At 36.8% G+C, this 23,978-nt stretch overlaps 1 protein-coding gene across 3 annotated transcripts in view; it reads left to right on the top strand.

Annotated features, from left to right (window-relative positions):
• Window positions 1–23,978, top strand: part of LOC114053920 (receptor-type tyrosine-protein phosphatase mu) — a 958,135-nt gene that overhangs the window by 821,980 nt on the left and 112,177 nt on the right. For all 3 annotated transcript variants that reach the window (XM_027877057.1, XM_027877059.1, XM_027877058.1), the window contains 2 exons: window positions 7,275–7,351; window positions 17,926–17,962. In XM_027877057.1, coding sequence (XP_027732858.1) covers window positions 7,275–7,351; window positions 17,926–17,962 — 114 coding nt within the window. The remainder of the gene's footprint in view (window positions 1–7,274; window positions 7,352–17,925; window positions 17,963–23,978) is intronic.

Below are 23,978 nucleotides of genomic sequence, written 5' to 3'. Positions count from 1 at the left end.
GTTTTATGGGAGAGTTCATCAAATTCACATTCACAATTGTGATTACTATCTATGTCTTTCTCTCCATCCTATCTTCCCCCCATTTATACTTTTCTTTCTCCTTTCTCCCTTTCCCTCATAATTAGAGTTTTGCTTTTGATCACCACCTCCTCATTCTGCCCTCCCTTGTATCAGCCCCCTCCCTTTTCTTCCCCTTTACCCTTACTACTTGTTCCCTCCCTTTTATCCACCCCTCCCTTTTCTTTCCCCTTTCCCTTCCTACTTCCTGTAGGGTAAGTTAGACTTCTATACCTAACTGATTATGTTGTTCCCTCTTTGAGCCAAATATGATGAGAGTAAGGTTCAAACAATGCTTATCTCCCTCCCTTCTTTCCCCTCTACTGTAATAGGTTTTTGTGCCTTTTCTTGTGATGTAATTTACCTTTGTCTGCCTCTTCTTTTCCTTTTCTCCCAGAAAGATCCCTTTTCACCACTTAATCAGATTTTTTATCATCACTTCAAAGTCCATTTATACCCATGCCCTCTATGTATACCTCCTTTAAATGTAACAATAGCAATACATTTCTTAAGAGTTACAAGTGTCATCTTCCCTTGTAGGTATATAAACAGTTTGCCCTTATTAAAAACACATTTTTGTTTTTGTTTTTTTTTTTCTTTCCTGTTTACCTTTTTATGCTTCTCTTGAGTCTTGTATTTGAAGATCACATTTTCTGTTGAGCTCTGGTCTTTTCATCAGGAAGGTTTGGAAGTCCTGTATTTCATAGAATGTTTATCTCCTCCCCTAAAAGATTATGCTCAGTTTCACTGGATAGTTGATACTTAGTTGCAATCCAAGCTCCTTTGCCTTATGGAATATGGTATTCCACACCCTTTGATCTTCTAATGTAGAAGCTGGCAAGGTAATGTGTAATCCTGACTGTGGTTCCATGATATTTAAACTGTTTCAGGCTGCTTACAGTATTTTCTCTTTGACCTGGTAATTTTGGAATTTAGCTACAATATTCCTAGGCATTTTCAATTTGGGATCTCTTTCAGGAGACGATCAGTGGATTCTTTCTCTGGCTATTTTACTCTGTGGTTCTAGGACCTCAGGGCAGTTTTCCTTGATGATTTCCTGAAAGATGCTGTCCAGGTTCTTTTTTTCATGATGGTTTTCAGTAATTTTTTTAAATTGTCTCTCCTGGTTCTATTTTCCAGGTCAGTTGTTTTACCAATGAGGTATTCTACATTTTCTTCTATTTTTTTATTCTTTTGTTTCTATTTGACTGATTCTTGATATCTCATAGAGTCTTTAGCTTCCACTTGCCCAATTCTTATTTTTAATGAATTGTTTCCTTCTATTGGATTTTGTACCTTCTTTTCCATTTGGCCCATTTTACATTTTAAGGAATTCTTCTCTTGAGTGAGTTTTTGTGCCTTCTTTTCCATTTGGCCAATTCTGCTTTTTAAGGAGTTGTTTTCTTCAGTGTACTTTTTTTTTTCCCGATTTGGCCAATTGTATTTTTAAGGACTTGTTTTCTATAGTAAATTTTTGTCCTTCCTTTTCTAAGCTACTGACTCTCTCTTTCATACTTTTCATTTCTTTTCCCAGTTTTTCTTCTGCCTTTCTTATTTGACTTTTAAAATCCTTCTTGAGCTCTTCCCAGAAGGCTTTTTTGGGCCTGAGGCCAGTTCATATTCCCCTTTGAGGTTTTGGATGTGGGTATATTGACAATGTTGTCCTCTTCTGAATTTGTGCCTTGATTTTCCCTGTCCCCATAATAAGAATCTATGGTCATTGTCCGTTTCTGCTTTCTGCTCATTTAAAAGCCTATTTCCTGGCTTTTAAAATTGAGCTCTCCTGCTGGAGCACAGGGGGCACTAACCCAAGCTTCTTGTGCTGGGAGCTTGGGACCTGGTCACTAGCTTTGTATAGTGGGGCCTCAGGTGCTGGCAGCTGGAGGCTGTAGGAGTCTGGCAGCTTACCTGGTGCTGAGGTGGTGTCAGCAACACTGGAGCTCTTGGGGTTGGGATAGGGAGTTTGACCCCTGGAGGACTCCTGCTTACCCAGATTTCTTTAAAATGCTTGAATGTTTAGCTGCTGGAGGATGTCTGCCAGCCTGGAGCTATGCCTCTGGTAATTGTGCTTCCTGGAGTTGTGCTGAAGCACAAGGAGATTTGGCTGCTGGAGAATGCCTGTGCTCATGGTGATTTCCTGAGCTGGTGTCTACTGGTTCCCCTTCCCATGCTGAGACACTTTGAGGGGGAGCTGGTGTTGGCACTTGCCCTCTCCACCACCCTGGGGCTCCGGATCTCCCCTGGTTTGCTGAGGTGGGGCTTGCTGCCAGCTTGCTAGGACTCCTCCCTTCCTGTACTGTTCCCCCTTCCCCAGAGCTAGAGAAGCCTTTCCTGTTACAAGACTGCTGCCCCCTGTCCTTCTGCTGGCTCAGCTGTTCCAGAGTTTTTCCTAGGGCAATATTTTCTGGGTTCTCAGAGGTCAGTAAGGGAGGATGAGAGTGACTTACTTCTTACTCCACCATCTTGGCTCCCTCATTCATGTTTTTTCTACAGTCGATGAGCCTCATCATTTCTTATACCACAATAGTATTTCATCAGGATCATATAGGACAACTTGTTCAGCCATTCCCCAGTTGACAGGCATTCTCACAATCTCCAGTTCTTTGCCCCCACAAAGAGACCTGCTGTGAATATTATAAAACATACAAATTCTTTTCTTTTTTCCTTAATCATCTTTGAAAATAGACTTAGTAGTGGTTTTGTTGGGTCAGAGGGTTTAGGCTGTTTAATAACTCTGGGCATATTCCATATTGCTCTCCAAAATGGTTGGATCAGTTCATAATACCACCAACAGTGAATTACTGTCCCAATTTTTAGCCATTTTTCTTGGTTTTTGTCTTTTAAAGCCAAATAGAGAAAGCTAAGTGACTTAGTGGATAGAAACCACTGGGCCTGGAGTCAGGAGGAACTGAATTCCTACCTGGTGAACTGTATAACCCTGAAAGTTATTTGCCCTCTGTCTCCCTCACTTTCCTCAGTTACAAAATGGGGATAATAATACCTCTTACCTTACAGGGTTATTTTGAAGATTAAGTAAAGTAATATAAAGAATTTACATAGTGTCTAGCATATAGTAGACATTTAATAAATACTTATTCCATTCCAAGGGCAGCTAGATGGTGCTGCCTAGTGGATACAGCCCTGGGGCAGGAGTCAGAAGACTGATCTTCCTGAGTTGAAATTTAGCCTCAGACCCTTACTGGCTGTGTGACTCTGGACAAGTCATTTAACTCTATTTGCTTCAATTTCCTCATCTGTAAAATGAGCTGGAGAAGGAAATGAGAAACCACTCCAGTATCTTTGCCAGGAAAACCCCAAATGGGGTCATGAAGAGTCAGACATGAATGAAAACAACAACAGCAAGTCTAATCTCTCTTTATTTGATAACCTGTCAGATCTTGTCCCTGAGTCTTCTCTTCCTGTGCTAAAAAATCCCTAGTTCCTTCAGCAGATCCTTCTATGGCAAGGACTTGACGTTTTTTATCCTTTTGTCAACCTCTGGATCTTTTCCATATTTTAAACTGAACTGAACATAATACTCTAGATGTGGTCTGACCAATGCAGTACAGCAAGACAATGACCGTATTCCTATATCTTTTGTAATGCAGCATCAGATCCTGTTAGTTATTTTTGTTTTGTTTTGTTTTTCTTTTTTGCTACCTTATCAAATGCCGAGTCATTGAATGTATAGTCCATTAGACCTCTCTTTAAGGTATCATGCTGTCTAACCATGCCACTTTCATCCTCTACTTGTGAAGTTTATTTTTTGAATCCACATATAAGACTTTACATTTACTCCTCTTGTGCTTCATCTTATAGATTCAACCCACTTCTTTAATCTGTGGAGATCTTTTTGAATACTGATTCTATCATTAAGTATGTTAGCTATCCTTCCCAGCTTTGGGTCATCTACAAATTTGATGAGTATGCAATCTATAACCAATCATATTTTGTTTTTAAAGTGATAGTGCAAGAACAGAATCAAGGTGCTTTGAAACATTTGTAAGGGGGATACCAAAGTTGGCATTGAAATTCACATAGTATATACAACTCAGATAAGATTACTGAAAGAATTTAAGAGGCTAGTGCATTATTTATAACCATCAATCATTTGTTAAAGACAAGGCTCAAATATCTCAGGTAGAGATGTTCCTAAAATGCCATATCCAAGAAACAACCGCTTGTGAGTCATTGTATTCTATGAGGGGGAGATTCCTTCTCCTTGATACTACTTCTCCACTTGCTCATCCCTGTCCACCTTTTCCTATTGCCTTTTTGTCCTTCTGAAACCTTCATTCTGTTGTTAATAATTTTTTTCTCATAACAGATTTCTTCTCACACTATTTCCATCTTATTTCCATTCGTATATACCTGGCTCTCTCTGGAAAACACTATGTTCACAGTTGCCCATCTCTAGTACTAGGTGCACCTTCTCACTACCTCTTGCCACACTGAGATGGGAGTAGTAGACAAACACCTTGTTCCTCATTGCTACTGCTGATACTTCTCTCTGCCCTTGACACTGAGCAACTTCTCCTTCAAGATTCAATCTATCATCGCTCCATCTGTTTTTTATCCAGATCTTTGTTGCAGTCACCTAATGGCCTCCAAATCATTCCCTCTCCTTCCCCCAGGAGTTCAGTAGCTGTCTCATAATCTTCTCTTCTACCTTCCCCCCTCTCATACCCAAGAACTTCACCATACATACTGATTTCCACTCAAACAAAATGGTATCCAAGTTTATGGATGTCTTCAGCTTCGCTGGCCTAGATTCTTACTCTACTTTAGCCACCTATGGTGATGGTTGTGCCTTGCATCTCATCATTACCCATAGTCTCTCTCCCTCTATGTTCCTGAACTTAGAGCTCTTCACTATGATCACAATTTCTTAGTTTTCCATTTCTTTCTCTGCCTCAGCCCTCTTAACTTATTCTTCATCCTCAAGACAACCTTAAATCCTCTCTACTTTCCCTTGTTCTTTCACTCCCATCACCCTTGCTCTCCATTTTCTTCCCTTTCCTGACTTTATCCCTAACTAGTTCAACTAAACTCTATCCTCTGTATTTTTATCCCTTACTTCTTTGCGCTATTGTCCTATCATTGCTTATACTTTGCTGAAGCCTAAACCTGGGTTACCCCTTATATCTGCATTCTCCATTTCTAATTGAATGACATTGCAAGAAATCACAAAATTATACTGACAGGTCTGTTACATATTTATGTTGTTTAATCTCTACTGTCCTTTATTTCTTCACGGTAAGTTTTTCCTGATATACTATTCCCCAACAGAGAACCTTACCATCTTACTTTGCTGAGAAAGTCAAGACCTTCTATCTTGAACCTCCTCTTGTCCTTATCTCAAAACCTTTTCAACATCATCTCCTATTCCCCCCTCCTTTGTTCTGATCTCTTAAGAAGAGGTGGCCCTTCTACTTATGCTTTTATTCTCATTTCTTCTAGGGAGGCCTTGCCTTGTTCTCTCACTTTCCTGCCTCACATCTTCAGCCTGTCCTCACTTACTGACACCTTTCTTATTTTCTAGAAATAAATCTATGTTTCCCTTAGCCTTAAAAAAAACCCTTGCATTTAATCCTCTGTGTTCTTAAACCATTAGTCCTCAATGTCTATGGGATGCCTCTATTTGACCATCTCATCAATATCTCAAACTCAACACATCCAAAAATCAGTCAATAAGCATTTATTAAGTGCTTACTATGTGCCTTACATTGTGCTAAGTGATGGAAATACAAATAGAAGTAGAAAGAAAGACAGTCCCTGCCTTCAAAAAGCTTATATTCTAAAAGGGGAAGGCTTACATAAAAGAAAGCAATAAGAGGGGTGAGGAGAGGAGGTTGAGGTGACATAGTAAAAAAAAAAGCCTGAATGCAGAAATTAGACATGACTAGCCTAGACTTCTTCCTTAAATGGAATCAGAGGGAAAGGCCAAAGGGTAGGAGAGTACTTCCAGTTTACGTGATGAATTCTAGAGCTGGAGTAAACTTCCAGATGAAGAGGCTTAGGGGTTATAGTAAAGTCCAGAGTGCATGCTGAAGAACAAGTCATTTTATTTCATCCTAAATATTTCCCTTCTCCAATCTTTCTTGTTTCTTACTGAGGGCACTGCTGTCCCTCCAGCCTCCTAGGTTCACAAATCTAGAGCTAAATCTTGCTCTTCCTTCTTCCTTACCCTAGCCTTAACCATATCCAACCCATACCCAATTCCCAAATATTATCATTTCTACCTTCATAGCATTTCTTTCTTCTGTCCCCTGTTTTCCAACCATACTGCCTAGTTCAAGCCCTATCACCTCTTGCCTGCACCATTTCAGTAGCCTTCTAGTTGATTTCTAATACCCTAGTCCCTCATTTTTCCAACCCATCCTCCAAACAGCTATCAGCATAATGATCTTAAGATAGGACTGACTCACCTGCTCAGAATTTTTAATTATCTCCCTACTGCACTTAGAATAGAATGTAGCCTAGCATTTAAAACCCTCCACAGTCTTATCTAGCCTACCTTTCAGGTGTTAGAGAACTTTAAATGCCAGGCTCCTCCCCTTCATTATACTATGTTCTAGCCAAACTGGGCTGTTAGCTCTTCTCAGGACTCATCATTACACCTTCTGTCTCTCTGCCTTCACTCAAGAAATATCTCTCTTCTCTGGAATCTAATACCTTCACACTTCCATCTTTTTCTCTTAACTTGCTTCATGAGTCATCTCAGGTACCTCCTCTTTTGTGAAGTTTTCTCTGATGCCTCACCCCTCCTATTTGTAAGTACAGTACATTCTACCTTCCAGGTTACCTTAGACTTACTTATCCATGTACATATTTTATACACTCACACAGATACACACACACACACCTTTTCTCAGAATCTAAGCCCCAGGAGGTTAGGAATTGTTTTGTTTTAACTTTGTATCCAAAGTACCTATCATGGTACCTTGCCTTAAAGGTACAGTGCTGTAAAAGTCAGTTGACTTGTCCAAAAATCTGAAATTTTTAAGTTTATAAATGATCAAAGACAAAATAATGAGATTTTTCTAATAAATATGAGTATTCTTAAATCCCTGTTCCTAATTTTAGAAGCTTAGAAAGAGTGGTTCTTAATGTCTATTTGTCTTTAAAGTAGCATGGGTACAAATGATGCGTATATAATGTGTTTATATGCTGTAACTCTTAGCACACATAATAGGATTTTTTCTATTTTGTTTCAGATGATCATTCTCGAGTAAGGCTGCAGACACTAGAAGGAGATACAAACTCGGACTACATTAATGGAAATTATATTGATGTATGTATGACTAAAGTAATGAGCAAAGATAACTGTTCTTTTTGATGTATATTTGATAGACCAGGTGGTAAACCTAAGTATAAAACTGCTAGAAATGCACTGGTCAAAGTTCAGGCCAGGGATATAGGTGCATTATGCCTTCTGTATTTATTTTATTTACGTATCTCTGCTAAGTAAATTAAACCTCGTCTCCCCGACAGACCCTGGAGAGTAAAAGGAAAGCTTAGGTGACAAGTGGCAAAATGAAACACTGTGGTTAGAATTTGTGGTCTTTCAAATCTTTATATGTCAAATCTCAAAGCTCATAAACTGTCTGTTTCATGCAGTAATTAACCACAGGATTTAGCCAAGAGACCTGCCAAAAAAATGAAGGACTAAGAGACCTCCTTTCAGCAAGTATAGAGAGCTCTGCAAGTCCCATATAGCACCTAGGTACATCCAACAGACAAGCTGGTCTTTATCCCAAAGAAGAAAGTGAATAGACTATTAAAAAAAATCACTGACAAGCACTTATTAAGTAAATGCCAGGCACTGCACTAGGCATTGGGAAAATAGAAACAACAATGAAAGAACCCCTGACCATATGTATAAAAACAAGAAATATAAAATAAAATATACAAACATATGAAATAAAAATATACAACATAAACAAGATAGTTTTGTGGAGGAGGCATTTGAAGCTTAGGGAAATCGAGAAAAGGCCTCCTGTAGGAAGGAGCATTTGGGGATTCTAAGAGGTAGAAATGAGAGGGAGCACATACCAAAAAGAGGGGAATGTGGCCTTGCAAAAGCATGAACATGGGAGAAGGAATTTTGTGAGTGAGGAGCAGCGAGAAGGCGCATTTGGCCTTCAACTTGTAGAGTTTGTTGAGGTTTTCCAATACATGTGGGAAAGTAGATTGGAGCCAGGTCAAGAAGGGAGTTGAGTTTGGATCCTACAAGTAATAGGGAACTACCAGAGTCTTTGAAAGAACATGACATGGTCTGAACTATGCTTTATGAATATCACTTTGAATTCATTTCTGCTCTCTGTGATGACATAGCATTTCATGGGAGACAGGAGAAAGTACTTCATGGAGAAAATCAAGAAAAAAAGAGATATAAAGAAGCAAAATGAAAGTCCCACCTATATCAGAGTTTAGAAGTAGAAGACTGTGGTAAAAATTAGAAAGGAGAAGGATGTTTGGAGATATAAAATGGATGGGAGATGCCTCTTATGGGATGAGGATCTGAACCATGTCTAGAGGAAGTAGCCTCTAGTGCCAAGCGATAATAGACCAACAGGTGGTATTAATTAAGAGGTCATCTAGTTGGGTCAAAGGAACAAGAGAAGAGTAGTAGAAATTTATGACTCCCTACTCAGTGGTGCTGAGAATGCTATTTTTTTTTTGACTTGATATAAACAACAGATACATCTGCTGTCTTCCCCAGGAATGCACCAGAGGCTTTTGAGTACTGTCAGACCTAATGACTACCACTTGCATCAGGTGTTCCATGTGGGGACAAATGATATCAATAAAAGGAACTTTAAAAGCATTACTGAGGATTCTGGTGTCCTGTGTACCACATTTTGGGAGCACATCCAGAAGATAGTGACCCTGATGATGAGAGAAGTGAACATTATGCAATAGGAAAATCATTTGAAGAAATTGAAACCTAGAGTTTAAAAGACTTAAAGGGATCATAAGAACTATCTTCAAGATAGCTTGAAGAACTATCGTGTGAAAGAGGCATTAGATTTGATATGTTTGACAGAAAGTGAGCAGCAGGTGAAGTTGCAGAGAATCAGGTGTAGATTTGATGTGAAGAAAAACTTTATAACTGTCAGAACCACCCAGAAGTTGGATGGGTAGATTCTCCTTCATTGGAAGTCTTCAAAGACTGAACAAACCATTTGTTGGAGATGTAAAAGGAATTGTTAGATTTGGATTTTACTAGATTTCCTTTCATTTCATTTCCACCTCTTAGATTCTATAACATTCATAAATTTTGGTTGAATTGAATTGGAGCTGACATTGCCTTATAAATCTGAGTACTTGTCAACAAAAATATAATCATCCCTTTCTCCAAATCAGCCTGTTTCTTGGAGAATTTGTCAGTAGTGCTGTATGTTGCCCTCCTTGATATGGACCAAGAATATGTTATTTTCATTTTCTGTCAACAACTTGGCATAATTCCACATTTAAAAAAATCTGTTTGCATATTAATGTGACAAAACTCTGTAATTCCTAATACAGTGATTTGCAGTCTCTTGTCATCATGGCACTTTAAAGTTGCCTTCAAAGTAGTGTGCAGCTGTTAACTAGGACTTCTAATGCAAGCAAGACATTTCATTAAATATGTACGCTGTTTAATTATTGAAGACTGCTTTCTTGTTCATTCTGCATCATGTTAACTTAATGTTTTACATTAGAATAAATTCTTTAACAGACAGTATGTTTTCTGTTGAAAGAATGAATAAAATCAAAAGTCAACTGGAGATCAAGGGGCAGTCAGAATTACCTTTTAAGACCAGAATTTGCAGAAAACAAATTTTAACATCCTAACCGTTCATGAGAAATAGGCAGTATTTATCTTGGTCTAAAGGCAGGAATATGTGGCTTTGAGTTAGAAAACCTGAATTCTGACCCTTCCATTTATTCCCATTTTGCCTTAAGCAAGTAATTCGGTTCTCCCCCATAGGCTCTGGAAACCTTAGTTTTCTCCTAGTAAAATGAGGATAGAAGTAGTTGTAAAGAAAATTCTTTGTAAACTGGAAAATGATATGAGCTATTATTATGTACATTATATATTATGTATTATATTGTTGCTATGCATGGCTGTCATCACTTATAATTTCCTAGAGACTTTCACATAAAGGCTTTATCCTTAAAATTGTCACCTTCAAATAAGGGATTTTATTTCCTTTGTCTCCTTGTCAGTTATTTTATACTGAGGATTCTTATTCAGGTATATTGGTTATACTCTGTAGCTACTCAGGTCCCCTGCTATCTCTGAAATTCTGTAATTTTGTAGATCAAGATCATTAGTTAAGTATTACCTGTAAATGCCTCAAAGAAGTTTTAAATATTTCTCTTAGAAGCTTGCACAGAACAGTACTTCTTGTGTATGTTCCTGGAATTTCAGGGATGATTATTTGGAAAGCAGGTCATGCCCCAAACATCAGATAAAACCCAAACCCAGACATACCATGATAACCGAAAACTCAGATGACAGAACAAGTTTGGCTTTTGAGATTAGAAAATATTTACTGGATTTGGCAAGGATTGTCCCTCCTTAAAGCACATTTCATTCATTTCAATGAATAGGTAATGAGCATCTATTCTAAAAAGATGGTCCCTGGCCTCAGAGCCTTTCTTCCTCTTAAGATAAGACACATATGCAATTAACTAGAATATTTGAGCAGGCCCAGGAAGGATAACAGGATTTCAAGGAGATGATATTCAGGATAGAAAGAATGATATGAGAGAAGACAGAGAGACAGTAAAACACAAGTTACGTTGAGGGAACCTAGATTAGCTGGAGTAGGGCTCCTATAGAAAAGTAATGGGATATAAGACTGAAAACGATTAGTTGGGGCTACTTTGTGGAGGTCCTGGAATGTTGATTCTTAAGAAATTGGGACTTCATTTAGTGAGCAATAAGGTTTTTAGAGCAAGGAGATAAGTTTCTAGGGTCTGTATGAGCAAGTACTGCTTAGGATTTTGCCCAGTTTCATTTTGTAGCATACACAGTATATCATCTGTCTGTATGAAAGAAAACTTTTTTAAAGTAAAAAACCCACAAACAAGCATACAAGTAGCTTTGATAATTTTAATATTCTATAAAAAAATTCTCTAATATGTTTCATTATATTTGAGCATCTCAGTGCGATGTATACAGAAAACCCACTAAGCAGACTTCTGGTAAGATGGCCAACTAAGTGTCCATGTCTAAGACTAGTTCCTCTTTGTCAACTTCAAACAGTAACAAGTTAACTAAATAAAATGAAAGAACAGCAAAAAACGGGAGAAGGAGGAAGAATCCTCACGGGAAAAAAACAGATGAGAAAATTAAGAGTAGGACAAAAAATGACTATGAATAAACACAAAAGGACACCCCCATGCCATGCATAAATAATGCAGATTAAAAGAATAGGGGAAGTCTGACAGTGTAGCACATTATAGTGGGGTCATCCATCTGACTTACACTGACAGTGAGAGGTTGGGTCCTGAAAAGGGAGAAGTAACTGGGTGACACAGTGGATAAAGATCTGGGTCTGGAGTCAAGAAGATGTGAGTTCAAATCTAGCCTCAAACACTTAGTAGCTGTGTAACCCTAAGCACGACACTTAGCCTCTGCCTGCCTCAGTTTTCTAATCCAAAAAATGTGGATAATAATAGTACATACCTCCAAGATTGTTTAAGTAATTCCTATTTGAAAGCCACCAGGGAGACTGAGCAATTGGCCACTCAGACCTTTCATATGCACACTCAGTTCAGGACCAGCCTCTCCTCTGTCATCAGCCCCTGCAAAGCCAAGTAGAAGACTTATCATCATGACATAGTACTAACCCTGAGTCATCATGGTCAAAACTGGTTACCAAAATTCAACATGTTAGATTGACAGCAGGCATAGAATGTTTGAGCATGCTTCAAGGACTGAAACCAGGTAAGGAATATATGTGTGCATGCTTCAAGGACTGAGTGCTTATTGGTCAGTCCCCACCATTACAACAGAATAACCAGCACTGTAACAGTTCCTGAGATCCTATTGTGAGAACTTCTAGAGTGGTTTACAAAGTCAATAAGAAATATAAAGGAACACCTGGAATCTGTAAGAATCAAAATTTGAAATGAACACAAAATTACAACCATGAGAATCCCTATCTCAGACAACATTCTTGGAAAAAACCTTAATAAAACAGTAGGCTTTCTGGGGAATAGAATGGCCCAGACCAAACAAAAATTTCAGAATAGAAAAAAAAAGCAGGAAAGCAAATTTTTGAAATGCCATAAACAACTGACATATCAAAAAACATAAGTTTGAATAACATAATGTTACTTAGCAAAGACGATGATAAAATATGACATATAGAAAAGTGAGGGAGATTACATCGTGTTCCCAAAATGCCTGTCCTGCAAATTGGAGTAGTGTGCATCACAGGAAAAGATAACGTTCAAAAGACATCAGAAGCTGTCCTTCTTTCTGCTCAAGAATAGAGGCAGGTATAGGATTAATTTGACATGCCAATTGACCAAGTATCAAAAATTTAACAAGATAAACATAACTTATAAAGCAAATATGAGTAAAAGATTAAACCATTCTATAAGAATGTGATACGATGGAGTTTGAAAGTTTCAAATGCCATCTCAAAGTCAGTAGTAGGACTTGAACTCAGATGATCCAGATGTGGGGGCCAGTTCTCTTTCCATTAGTATGCTCATTTGAAAAGGAAAAGCTGAACAAGAAGAAATGGAGGTCTAAAGGAAATGGTGAACAAAGAAATTATTCCTTGAAATTGGGCATCACACGTAAAATCGAATAAAAGGTTAGGATGCTGAGGAAGATTAAGTAATCCCTAAACATATACTCTTATCTGGTTCAGATGGAGACAGTTTTATAAAAATTAACTGGCAAGAGTAGAATCCAAGGAACTGTGTGAATATGTTGAGGGGATAGAAGAGGAACAGTGAAGGAATTTGAGAAGCCAAGGAATAAAATTCAACCGTTCTATACAAGACAAAATATAAGATTCTTTGTGCCACCTCTTTATAAAAAAAAAAAAAGACTAGACAGGACTTACTAGAAACAAAAATAAAGTTAACAATTATAGCCTTGAGTAATAATGGTTTGAATTCACCCATAAATGTGAGTGAGTTGCAAAAGGAATTAGAAAATAGAATCCAACAATTTACTGTCTGCAAGAAACATAATTAAATAATGAAAGTTAATATAAATTCAGTGATTAGGATAAAGTCTACTGTGAATCTAAGATGCTTTAACTAGAACTTATAAAGTAGAAGTTGCAACAATAATTTTGTTTGATATTGTAACATATATGGATCTGTCCAGAAAAACAAGCAAAAGCTATATTATTGTTAAAAATCACCACAGGATATGAATAGTATCATGATATATGCTAAATGACGTAGAAGTTAAGTTCTTAAAGGTAAACAAATTCTAGACCTAGATTATAGAGTTCAAAATTATTGGTGACTTTGATGTTTTTTTCTAATAAAACTATTACAAATCTACCGAAGAGATAAATAAGGAAGAAATTAAAGAATTGGAGACCATATTAGAAAAACTAGATTGAATAAACCTATGGAGACTAATAATAGGAATCTTAGAAAATACACATTTTCTCAGGTGCCTATGGAGCTTAAAAGAGATTATGTGCTGTGGCCTAAAGTAATAATAAAGGTGGAAAGGGAGAAACCTTCTATATTTTCTTAACAGATCATAATACAATTAAAAAAATTAAATCAATGAAGGAAACAGGAAAGAAAGTTTCAGATGTAAATTAAGACAAAAAATTCTTCAGTAATTAGAGAATAAATCATCGAAATAAACAAGTATTATGTTAAATAAAATGATAATAGTAAGAGAACCAAAATTTATGAAATGCATCTAAAATATTCCTTAGAGGAAAACATATATTCTTGAACACACATTAATAACGAGAAAAAGATAAGACTAATGACTTGAGCATGCAATTAAAAAGCTAGAAAAACAACCAATTAATAACCCACCAAAAGCACAGAAGTGATTTTGAAAATTAAATGGGACATAAACAGAATCAAAATAAAAACAATTAAAGTGGCAAAAAGTTTTTAAATGCTTTGAAAAATGTTTGAAAAATTAGCTAATTTAGTTTTTTTTTTTAAGAAGAAAAACAAACGACCAAAATAAAAAGAAGAGCAAAACCATAACCCCTAGAGAGGAAATAAAGATATAATCAATTAGTCAAACGAGTCTTAATGACCTGGATTCATGTCCTGGCCTTGCCTCTGACTCAAATGTGTGTGTGTGTGTGTGTGTGTGTGTGTGTGTATGTGTGTGTGTGTGTGTGTGTGTCTGTAAGTATGTGTATACACACACACACACACACTCCATAATGTAAGCTGCATAGAAGATGTAAGAATGTGTAGAAGTGATTTGATTTACTGTATTTGTATCCCTATGCCTATCCTGGAACATAATAGGTACTTAATGAATACTGATTGATTGATTGTCTAACCTTAGATAAAACATTTCTCCTCTCAAGCCCCAAGCAACTTTCTAAAATCAGCTGTAGATGATTTAGCAATTAGTTGATGAAGGTGGTTTCCATACCAGAGAGCTTCCCACACCCAGGAAACCAAAGTTCCAAACTCTGAAAAAGAACAGATAGGTAAAGGAAGATGAGGAAAAGAGAGGAGGTGAGAGGAAGGTAGCAAAAAAAAGAGAGAAGAAGACAGGAGAGCAAGGGGCAGGAGAAAGACAACAAAACTAAAACAAACAAAATTGATAAATTTATTAAAAAAAATACAAAATTTGAAATTAACAAGAAAAAAATTGCATTAAAATATATGCATATATAATGAAATTCAGACATTTAAAATCTATTATGAACTAATGTTAAACTGTAAGGTTAAGAGTCAATTCCAAATACATTAATAGTGAAAAGGGATAATTGCCCATAGAAATAATTTTTTTCTCCTGTTTGCCATTTTTTATTCCTTTAATTTCCCTTTATCACTAGAATTTCTGAAACTATATCAAATAGTAATGGCAAGAAGAGGCGCGTCCTTGCTTTACCCCAGTATTTACTGGGAAAAGTAATATCTCTCTTTTGCAAATAATGTTAGCATTTAAATTTAGGCATGTAATTTTATCATGTTAAAAAGAATCTGCACCAGAACTAATTGAGAGGATTAATAACTTCAAAAAAATTAACAGTATACAGAAAAATCCACAAACCTCATTAGAATCTCTGTATTTCAATAACAAAAAAATAGGAGGAAATGATAGACAATTCTTATTCAAAACAACTATGGAATGCACAAAATATTTAGGAGTCATTCTAACCATATATAGTTAAGACATATAGGATTATAAAACACTCTTTATAGAAATTAAGGGAGTCCAATAATTGGAGGCACATTCACTCCTTATGGTTGAATCACAATGTAATACAAATTAAAATATTATTTGTTAATTGGCAGATTTAGTCCTATACCAGTCAAGTAATCAATAGCTTAATTACTATAACTAGACAAAATAATAATAGAATCATTTGGAAAAACAAAAGGCCTAGAATCCCTAGGGAAATGGTGTGAGAAGGGAGTGGGAATGAAGAAAGAATAGCAGTTACAAACCTTAAACATGATTATAAAGCTGTACTCATCAAAACTGTTCGGTACTGGTTAAAAAGTGTTCAAAGTAGGTCGGTGGAAAAGAATAGATAAGCAAGTATCATAAATAATCAAACTCAGTAGCCCATGGTTCAGTAAATCCAAGAACATAAACTATTTGGTGAATTCTCTATTTGACAAGAACTGCTGGAAAAATTAGAAAGCAGTTTGGCAGAAAATAGATTTAGATCAGCAACTCATATCATAGAGCACAATAAATTCCAAATTGACATGTGACCTTAATATAAAAGGCAGAAGTATATATTAAAAAAAGCAAAGTAGAAAGAGGTGCTTTTCACAACTGTTCCTTGATATAGTGTCTATAACCAAACCATGGTTAAAAGGGATCATAAAAGAGAAAATATACAATTTTAACTCCATACAATTTTAAAAGCTTTTTACAAACAACAACAAAAATCAATGCAGTAAGAAAAAGAAGGAAAACTTTCCATGGTGGTAGAAAAAAGGGTTCGGGATCTTTGTGTCAAACCTAATTGCTCATGGCATTAAATTCCATCACACTTCCTAATTGTCAGCTTGTTTTCATCTTTCCAATGTTTTATTTATTACAAATATAGCTACTATGGATATTTTTGTACACATAGGTCTTTACTTGTTGTCATTACCTCCCTGGGATAGAAACTCAGTAGTGGTATTGCTTCGTCAATGGCGAGAAACAATTTTCTAACTTTTTTGATAACTTCAGGTTCTTTTCCATAAATAATGAGAAATATGGAGAAATAGAACATATGGAGAAAATTATGGAAAATTATGCAGAACCAAATATATATACAATGACTGTAACTACATAAAGGAAGATAATTTTAAAGAATTATAAAACTCAAACTAAAAACTATAGGCAACATTGATATTCACTTATGTAAAACTTAAAGCATTTACATGAGAGAGTATGTGAGATGATCAAGGACTAGTATCAGGTCCAAGAGAAATGAAGATAAGTCATAGTTCCCTAAAGACATGGAATTTGGGGCTCAAGGGAGAATAATTTGCCACTGTACCTAACTTCCATCCAGAGTGGCTATCAGGACTGCCTAAAAAATTCAGAGAAGGGTTCCTGTAGCCATCAGCATAGCATAATTTAAAGGGAACTAGGTGAAGCAAGTAAATGAAATGTTGGTCCTGGGATCAGGATCACCTGAGTTCACACTAGCAGTGTGATCCTAGGCAAATCATTTAATCTTTCTTGGCCTCAATTTTCTCAGCTGTAAAATGGGTATAATAATAAATAGCACCTACCTCTTATGGTTGTTCTGAGGATCAAAGAAAATGGTATTTGTGAAGTACTTAGCATGGTTCTTGGACAGGTGCTTAATAAATGTTTGTTTTCCTCCTTCTTTAGAATAAGGCAAAACAAATTTGCTCAACAATCAACCCAAGGAATTAAGTATTATATGATAGTACCCCTTATAGTACATAACTGAAAGTCCACTTTTTTAGGGAATTAAAATAAGACACCAAAGTCTCTAATACATTATTTACACTTTCCTACCTATTTGGAGGTAAAGGGGAAAAAATTGAAAGCATTAGAGTTTAAAATAAAGGACAGGGCTAGCTCATGGCAACGTACATGAGCTAGCTCTGTCCTTTCCCAGTTCTACCCTCCTATGCAATTAATTCTCTGGTGACTTCCCACATGCTTTCTGAGTTGCCATTTGATGTCAAAGATAGGGCATCAGGTGCAGGAGCTGCCCCTTTAAATTCTTGGTGTTTGCTGGTTGGTGTCACAACCTTAACATTGTTTAAAAAAAACTGTTAGTATTAACATTGATAGAACAGCATGCGGGTTGAAGCCTTGGGCAAGTTGCCAATAACAGCCCCAACCAAATGAAATCCTATTGTACATTGCCAACCTATTTGTACTCTAATGAGAGCCAGCATTGTATTATTTCAGGGAATCCATAAGTTGCTGGTGTTTATTGCTCATCTATCACCTCACAGTTGTCATATGATTAAGTTACTCGTGCCTCCCTTGAAATCATCATAACTCTGACATTTGATGTCCCTTCCTTTGTTAAAAGAAACCCAATGTGTTAGATATGTTTAATCTCAACACCGAATATATTAGCTCCTGATATTTATATGTGAATTCATTTCAGCGAATTTAACAAGTGACTTAGGTACTACCCATGGGTTTTAAGTTTGTCAAATAAACCTTTATTTTTTTATTTTTTTTAGGGTTATCACCGGCCCAATCACTATATTGCCACACAAGGTAAGTTAATCACAGTCTTGATGTCTTTTTCTAGTTGTGTAACTTATTTCTTATTTCTTTCCCTCTAGGCAGTGGATAAACTTAATTATAAAATTGTTTGTTGCATTATAATCATTAATTTGTTTTCTTGTTGTAAATACCTTGGATTAGAAAATTTAGTTATATTTGAAGATCCTTAGAAGAGAGACTTTCTGTATATTTCATATATACTTTATACCAAGCCTCAGAGCAACCCATCTATAATTTATAACCTTAGAGAATTCCCTGAAGCTCAGGGAGATTAAGGAGCATATGTTCATTGTCACACCATTACTAAATGTCACAGACAGAGTTTGAACCCAGGCCTTTCAGACTTCAACGCTCTGTAATGCCATTTTGTCTCTCTGATTTCTTTAGTGCATTAAAACTTATGCTTTAGGTTTTTCATTTTTGCAAAAAGCTCTCTACTGCTTTTTATTAATAATGATTAGCTACTAATAATTTCTATCATCAGAAAACTAGCTGTTTACTTGGAAAAGAAAATATCTTAAATACCCCTAGCAGTAGACACTGGAGAATATAATAGGTAGCATAGAGAATTAGTCTGGAGACTCAAGAAATGACTTTTGTTCAGCTTTAATTTAAGCCTTTATGTAGTATAAAGTCACATAGTTATAAAAAGGCAGTGTGATACATAGGAGAGAGTATTCTGGAGTCAGAGGATCTGGATTCAAATTCCACCTCTGATGCTTAGTGCCTGTATGACCTTGAGTAAATCACTTAACCACCGTGGTCCTTAGTTTTCACATCTGTGAAAGGATGGAGTTGGAATAGATAACATTGGAGGTCCCTTCCAGCTCTAGATTTAAGATTCTTTGATTCAGAGACATCCAGTAGTCCACCCTCATATTCATGGTATATCAGGAGAAAGCAAAGTAAGACCCCAGCAGATTGGGGGGACCTTCAGTGATGAGTTTGTGGGAGGACATGGACAAGAATCACCCAAAATGAGCAGCCACGGATGGGCTGCTGTAAGGCGCATGGTCTTAGAGCATCATTAGAGGGGACATCCATGTCAGAGATCCCACGTCTGTTTGAGTATTGTCAGAGTATTTATTATAATATCATGAAAATATAATGACTGATTCCTCACTGCTGGGTGGCAGTCTCCTTTTTACTCTTTCATATTTACCACATTTATTCTAGACCTCCTCTTATCAAGCCTCTAACCCTACCACTTTTTTCAGTATTCCCCCAGATGGCCTTGACCCCTTAAAGTACTTTAGTGAAAATAGTAAGTTCAACCAATATGTACTCCCTCAGCCGCCTTCCTCCAAACTTCTGTCTTCACTCATTCTCTACAGTCTCAGAGTATGAAATGGCCATTGTTACCAAAACTTACCCTTCCACTATTACTCATAGTCTTTTACCCCTCTCATATCCTACCTCTCATATCCTATCTCAGTCATCCCCCTTTTCTCTTTTTCTCAACGGCTTTCTTTTCCTAAGCCAACAACAGATCCTCCTAGGGGGACAAAATCACAGCCAAATCTTCCTTTTACCCTGCTAACCAGATAAGCCATAGAAATATCATAATTTATTATGCTAGGTAGACAGTCTTCTGTGTGAAGTGGATCATTGGTGGAAACATCAAATCAATGAGAGTCTATTGGAGTATCAGAGTAAGGATATCCTCTAGAAAAGTCATCTAGAGGAAGGTTTAAGCTGAGGGTGCAAGCCAAAGGTAGATGAGTCAGTCAATAAATGTTTATTAAGTGATTACTCTGTTCCAAATTCTATGCTCAGTGCTAGAAGTACAAATAAAAAAATAAAAAGATAGTGTCTGCCCTCAAGGAGACTCTATTCAAATGGAGGAAGATAGCACATAAAATTAAGGTGAGAAAGGGAAGCTGGGAAAGGGAATGAGAGGGTTGTTAGAAGAAGTCTAGAATATAACCTAGAGAGAAACGAGACCTATGCTGACCTGGGCACTCTCCTTAACTGGCACATGTCCACTCTGTGAATTCCAGGACTGAGAGAGGCTTCAAGATGAAGAACTAGGATATGGTAGAGGAGGTCTAGAGTACAGCCTGGAGAGGAGAGGAATGAGTCTTCCCAAAGTAGAAAGATTTCAACTTTGGCTTTTGGTGATGGAGTGTGTGTCTGTTCATTTCATAAGCTAAGGACTAGCTTAACAAAGTGTGGGAGAGCCTCATCTTTGAAATGACTGGCCACCAGTTAATGAATTTTTCAGCCACATGAAGCATGAAGGCATATTCACATGAGTTCAGCATCAGTGCAGAGGGTATTCATACAGATGAAATCACAGCTCCATGACCATTTTTATTAGTTCCAAAAAACTTTCCACTTTATTTCTCCTGAGCTATTTATTCATAGGCACAACTCCTTATATTGCTTATTTTATTTTTGATCAAGATGCCAGATGCAAAGGAAAACAAGAATCTTATCAATGGTTAATTGTCGTAGTAAGTGACTTGATGAATATTGCAATCCTGAAACCATAAAGCATTCTATGTTTTTCCACATGCAAAGAACACAGATTAAATAAGAAAACATTTGTGACAATATGTGTTCTAGGAAAAAAATAAGATAAGAAGGTCACTCTTTCCACATGGCTTCTAGAACCTGGGTAGTTTTCCTTCCTAATAAATATAACACTATGCAGTATAGAAGATTGAGGAAAAACAGTCTAGACAGTCTGCCTAGTTAAATTCTTTTCTCAAACTTGCTTCACTTTAGAATAAGAAGCAGCATATGAGAAAAGGTCATAGTTTAACATTTTCCTAAGGTAAATATTTCTATTGTGGTTCTTAAAAGATGTACAACATTCCACAAGAAATCACTAGGGAAAAACTAAGGTCTAACATTTTCACAGGAGAGGGGGAAGTTAAGAGATAGAAAAAAAATGTTTATGAAAGTTCAATATGCATTTGGCTTTGAGTCTGTCTTTTTGGAGGTGGAGAAGAGTTGGATTTGAGCATCCAAATCTGCTTCTTGCCAATTTGGATGTGTTATCTAGCTTCTAAACTTCTAGCCAGAGCTCTCGATCCAAGGGCCCTACTCATCCTATTCAATGACTTTAACAGAGTATAGTCTGAGCAATTCCATAGCCCTGGCAGAACACTTGGAAAACTAAGCTCTAGCTAATTTCCAGTAAAATTCTTGAAAGCATTTTAAAGGACAGAGATGATTTCACTCCTCTCTTTTGATGTGTAACTTTGGATTTGCCTCCCTCACAATCATTGTGTTGAAAGGAGCTCCCAGGTGCAGCTCAATCATCTAATTTTGTTTAAACACATTCACTTCTCCTAAAGATGATCAGCTTTAGATGCGAAGTCACAATTAAAGTAAAACTTTACTCATTTGGACTAAAATTGCAGTCTTTACTGTAAATTTCAAGTTGACAAATTTTAAAAAGTGAACCGCTTTCACTATTTTGAAATAGACGGTGATGATATATGTTTTGTGAAATAGGAGACCCTAAGAAACCTGATGCAATAAATAGGTATTGATCTTTCAAATGAGCATGATCATTATTTCTCTGAAAAGTTTGTTCCATCAAACACATATTGCTCTGTGTTTAACACCTCACTTGAAGTCAATGTTTGGCATATCATTGAACAAAATAATCTGTATAGTCACATCGTTCATGGAGTCTTGCATAGTTTTGATACATAACTAAGAAATCCCTTATCTAAGAGTGTCTTCATGACTGCTGCTTGCTTTACTGAGTCAGATGCTTTCTTAAAATCAATAAATGGTAAATACAATGACATCTGATATTTTTCCGTTTATTAGTTGTTTGGTTGTGAAGATGTACTTCCCTGTAGAACACTTCCTACCTGTTCCTTTCTCATTACTTTTTCATCAAGGATGCCCTCATTTCATGCATAGACAAAGGTTTTATGAAAGTAGGAATTCAGACTCATGGGATAGTAATTCTGCACTGATGTCTTTTTTAAGTTAAGGAGGGGGGCTAGGAGTAATGCAGTGGGAAGATTTGAAATGTCTTGCAAAATCACCTTGGAATGCTTTTAAAGTTGTCACCTCAAGCACAGACATCTTTATACACAGTCATTCTGTCTAACTTCATCATAAGTGATATTGTCATTTCCTCACACATCAGCTAATCAAGCACATATTTATCAAGAACCTACTTTGTGCCAGGCACTGGAATTAGAAAGGCAAGAATCAGACACTGAGGTTAAGGAACTTACATTCTACTTGGGAAAGGGCAATGTATATACATATAAATACATACAGAGTAATCATACAGAATTATTATATACACATAACATATATATGAGATGGTGATTCCGTGGACAGAAGCAGATAGGTAGACCAGTAGACAGAACTCTGTGCTTAGAGTCAGGAAAACCAGAGTTCAAATCTTGCCTCTGATAATTACTGTGTGACCCTGGACAAGTCACTTAAGGCTCTGTGTCCTGATCTGTAAATTGAGAAAGTTAGATTCAGTGGTCTCTATGGTCCTTTCCACTTCTAAATGTATAATCCTCTGTCCTTATTGTTAAAAATAAATCACCATAAAAATTTTCACAGACGTGATCCAGATCTCCTAGTTGCATTTCTAGTTGATTATTCCTAAAATAGTATAGCTTAACTAGATCTCATTTGAAGCTCTCTGGAGAGTTTTTTTTTTTTTTTTCAATGGCTTTTACTGTTAAGTTGTGCTGGTACCCGTGAGATGTCAAGGGGCCTAAAGGAAGACCCTCACTGTGTGAGATAGACCCTTTTTAGAAGAGTTATTGGAGGATGTGGAAAAGAACCCCCCAAGATGAGGAGCTGTGAGATATCCATGCAGATAGTAGTATTAGAGAGATTGTGCATATTGATGAGAAATAACACACTTCCGTTGAAATGAGACCACATGGCTCATAATATCCTTTCCATAGTGACAAACAGGGGTGTTCTCTTGTCACTTGTGGCATCCATGACTTCACTTAATAAGATTTTCTCACACAATCACTTCTCTATTTAAAAAACCTATCATGCCTGTGAGCCACCTTGCCAATTAAATAATGTATAAATTCCTGATCCTGGCATTCAAGGTCTTCCATAGTCTGGCTGCAACTTATCTTTTCAGTCTCATTTCATGCTACTTCTCTTTACATGTCCTATGATCTGAACAAACTGGACAATTCTCCATTTCTAGTTGTCATCTGGCCCTCTCGTCTCTCAGTGCCTTTTCTCATGTTATCCCCTTGGCCTCCAATGTACTTCTCCCACTATGCCTTCCATCTGCAACTGTTAAAGTTCCTTTCCTTCGTTGAAGACCCTACTAAGATGCTACTTGTTTTAGAAAGCTTTCTATGGCTCCCTCTGGCAGGTGACAATGATCTCTCCCACTTTAGATTTCTCATAGTAGTTTGCCTAGATCTTGCCTTTTTATTTCACTTATTGTCATATTTTTCATAATTATTTCTGTATATGACTTCCCTCCTTCCCTCCCCACCATTTGACTATAAATGTATTACAAACATGGCCAAAGGATCTGTCTAGGTATTCATAATGTTTAGTGCCTTGTACTTTGCAGGAATTTAATAGATGTTTGTTGACTTGCATTGGATTGAATTAAGTTGGGTTGAAATTAAGAAACAAGCATTTATTAAGCACCTACTGTGCACCACACCCTGGTAAACTGTTTCAGCAGATGGGTTAAACTGGGTTGAAGGGGGTAAGTTAAGGGGATGTCTACCCCAAGCATGTGAAGACTTCCCCTAGCAGAATGGGCGTCTAAGAACAGTTTGTTCAAATGTCTACAAAAGTGGTTGAAACAAGTACTGTGGAGTGCTTAGAGCTTGGTTAGACATTGAAGATGCCAAGGTCATCCAGTGCCTCCTGGGGCATCAGCAGTCATCTTGACTTTTGTCCTGCCACTAGACTTCAGTGACTCAGAAAGAGAATAAGGCTGAAGACTTTGCCCAACTCTGTCCCACTTAAACAGAAATCAAGACATCACCTATGATGTCATTGGTCCTCTTTGAAAATGAATATT

The sequence above is a fragment of the Vombatus ursinus genome, unplaced genomic scaffold (genome assembly GCF_900497805.2).
Source record: "Vombatus ursinus unplaced genomic scaffold, bare-nosed wombat genome assembly UNPS02014812.1, whole genome shotgun sequence".
Taxonomy (NCBI): Eukaryota; Metazoa; Chordata; class Mammalia; order Diprotodontia; family Vombatidae; genus Vombatus; species Vombatus ursinus.
The sequence above is the reverse complement of the archived record's forward strand: the minus strand, read 5'-3'. Positions and strand labels throughout refer to the sequence as shown.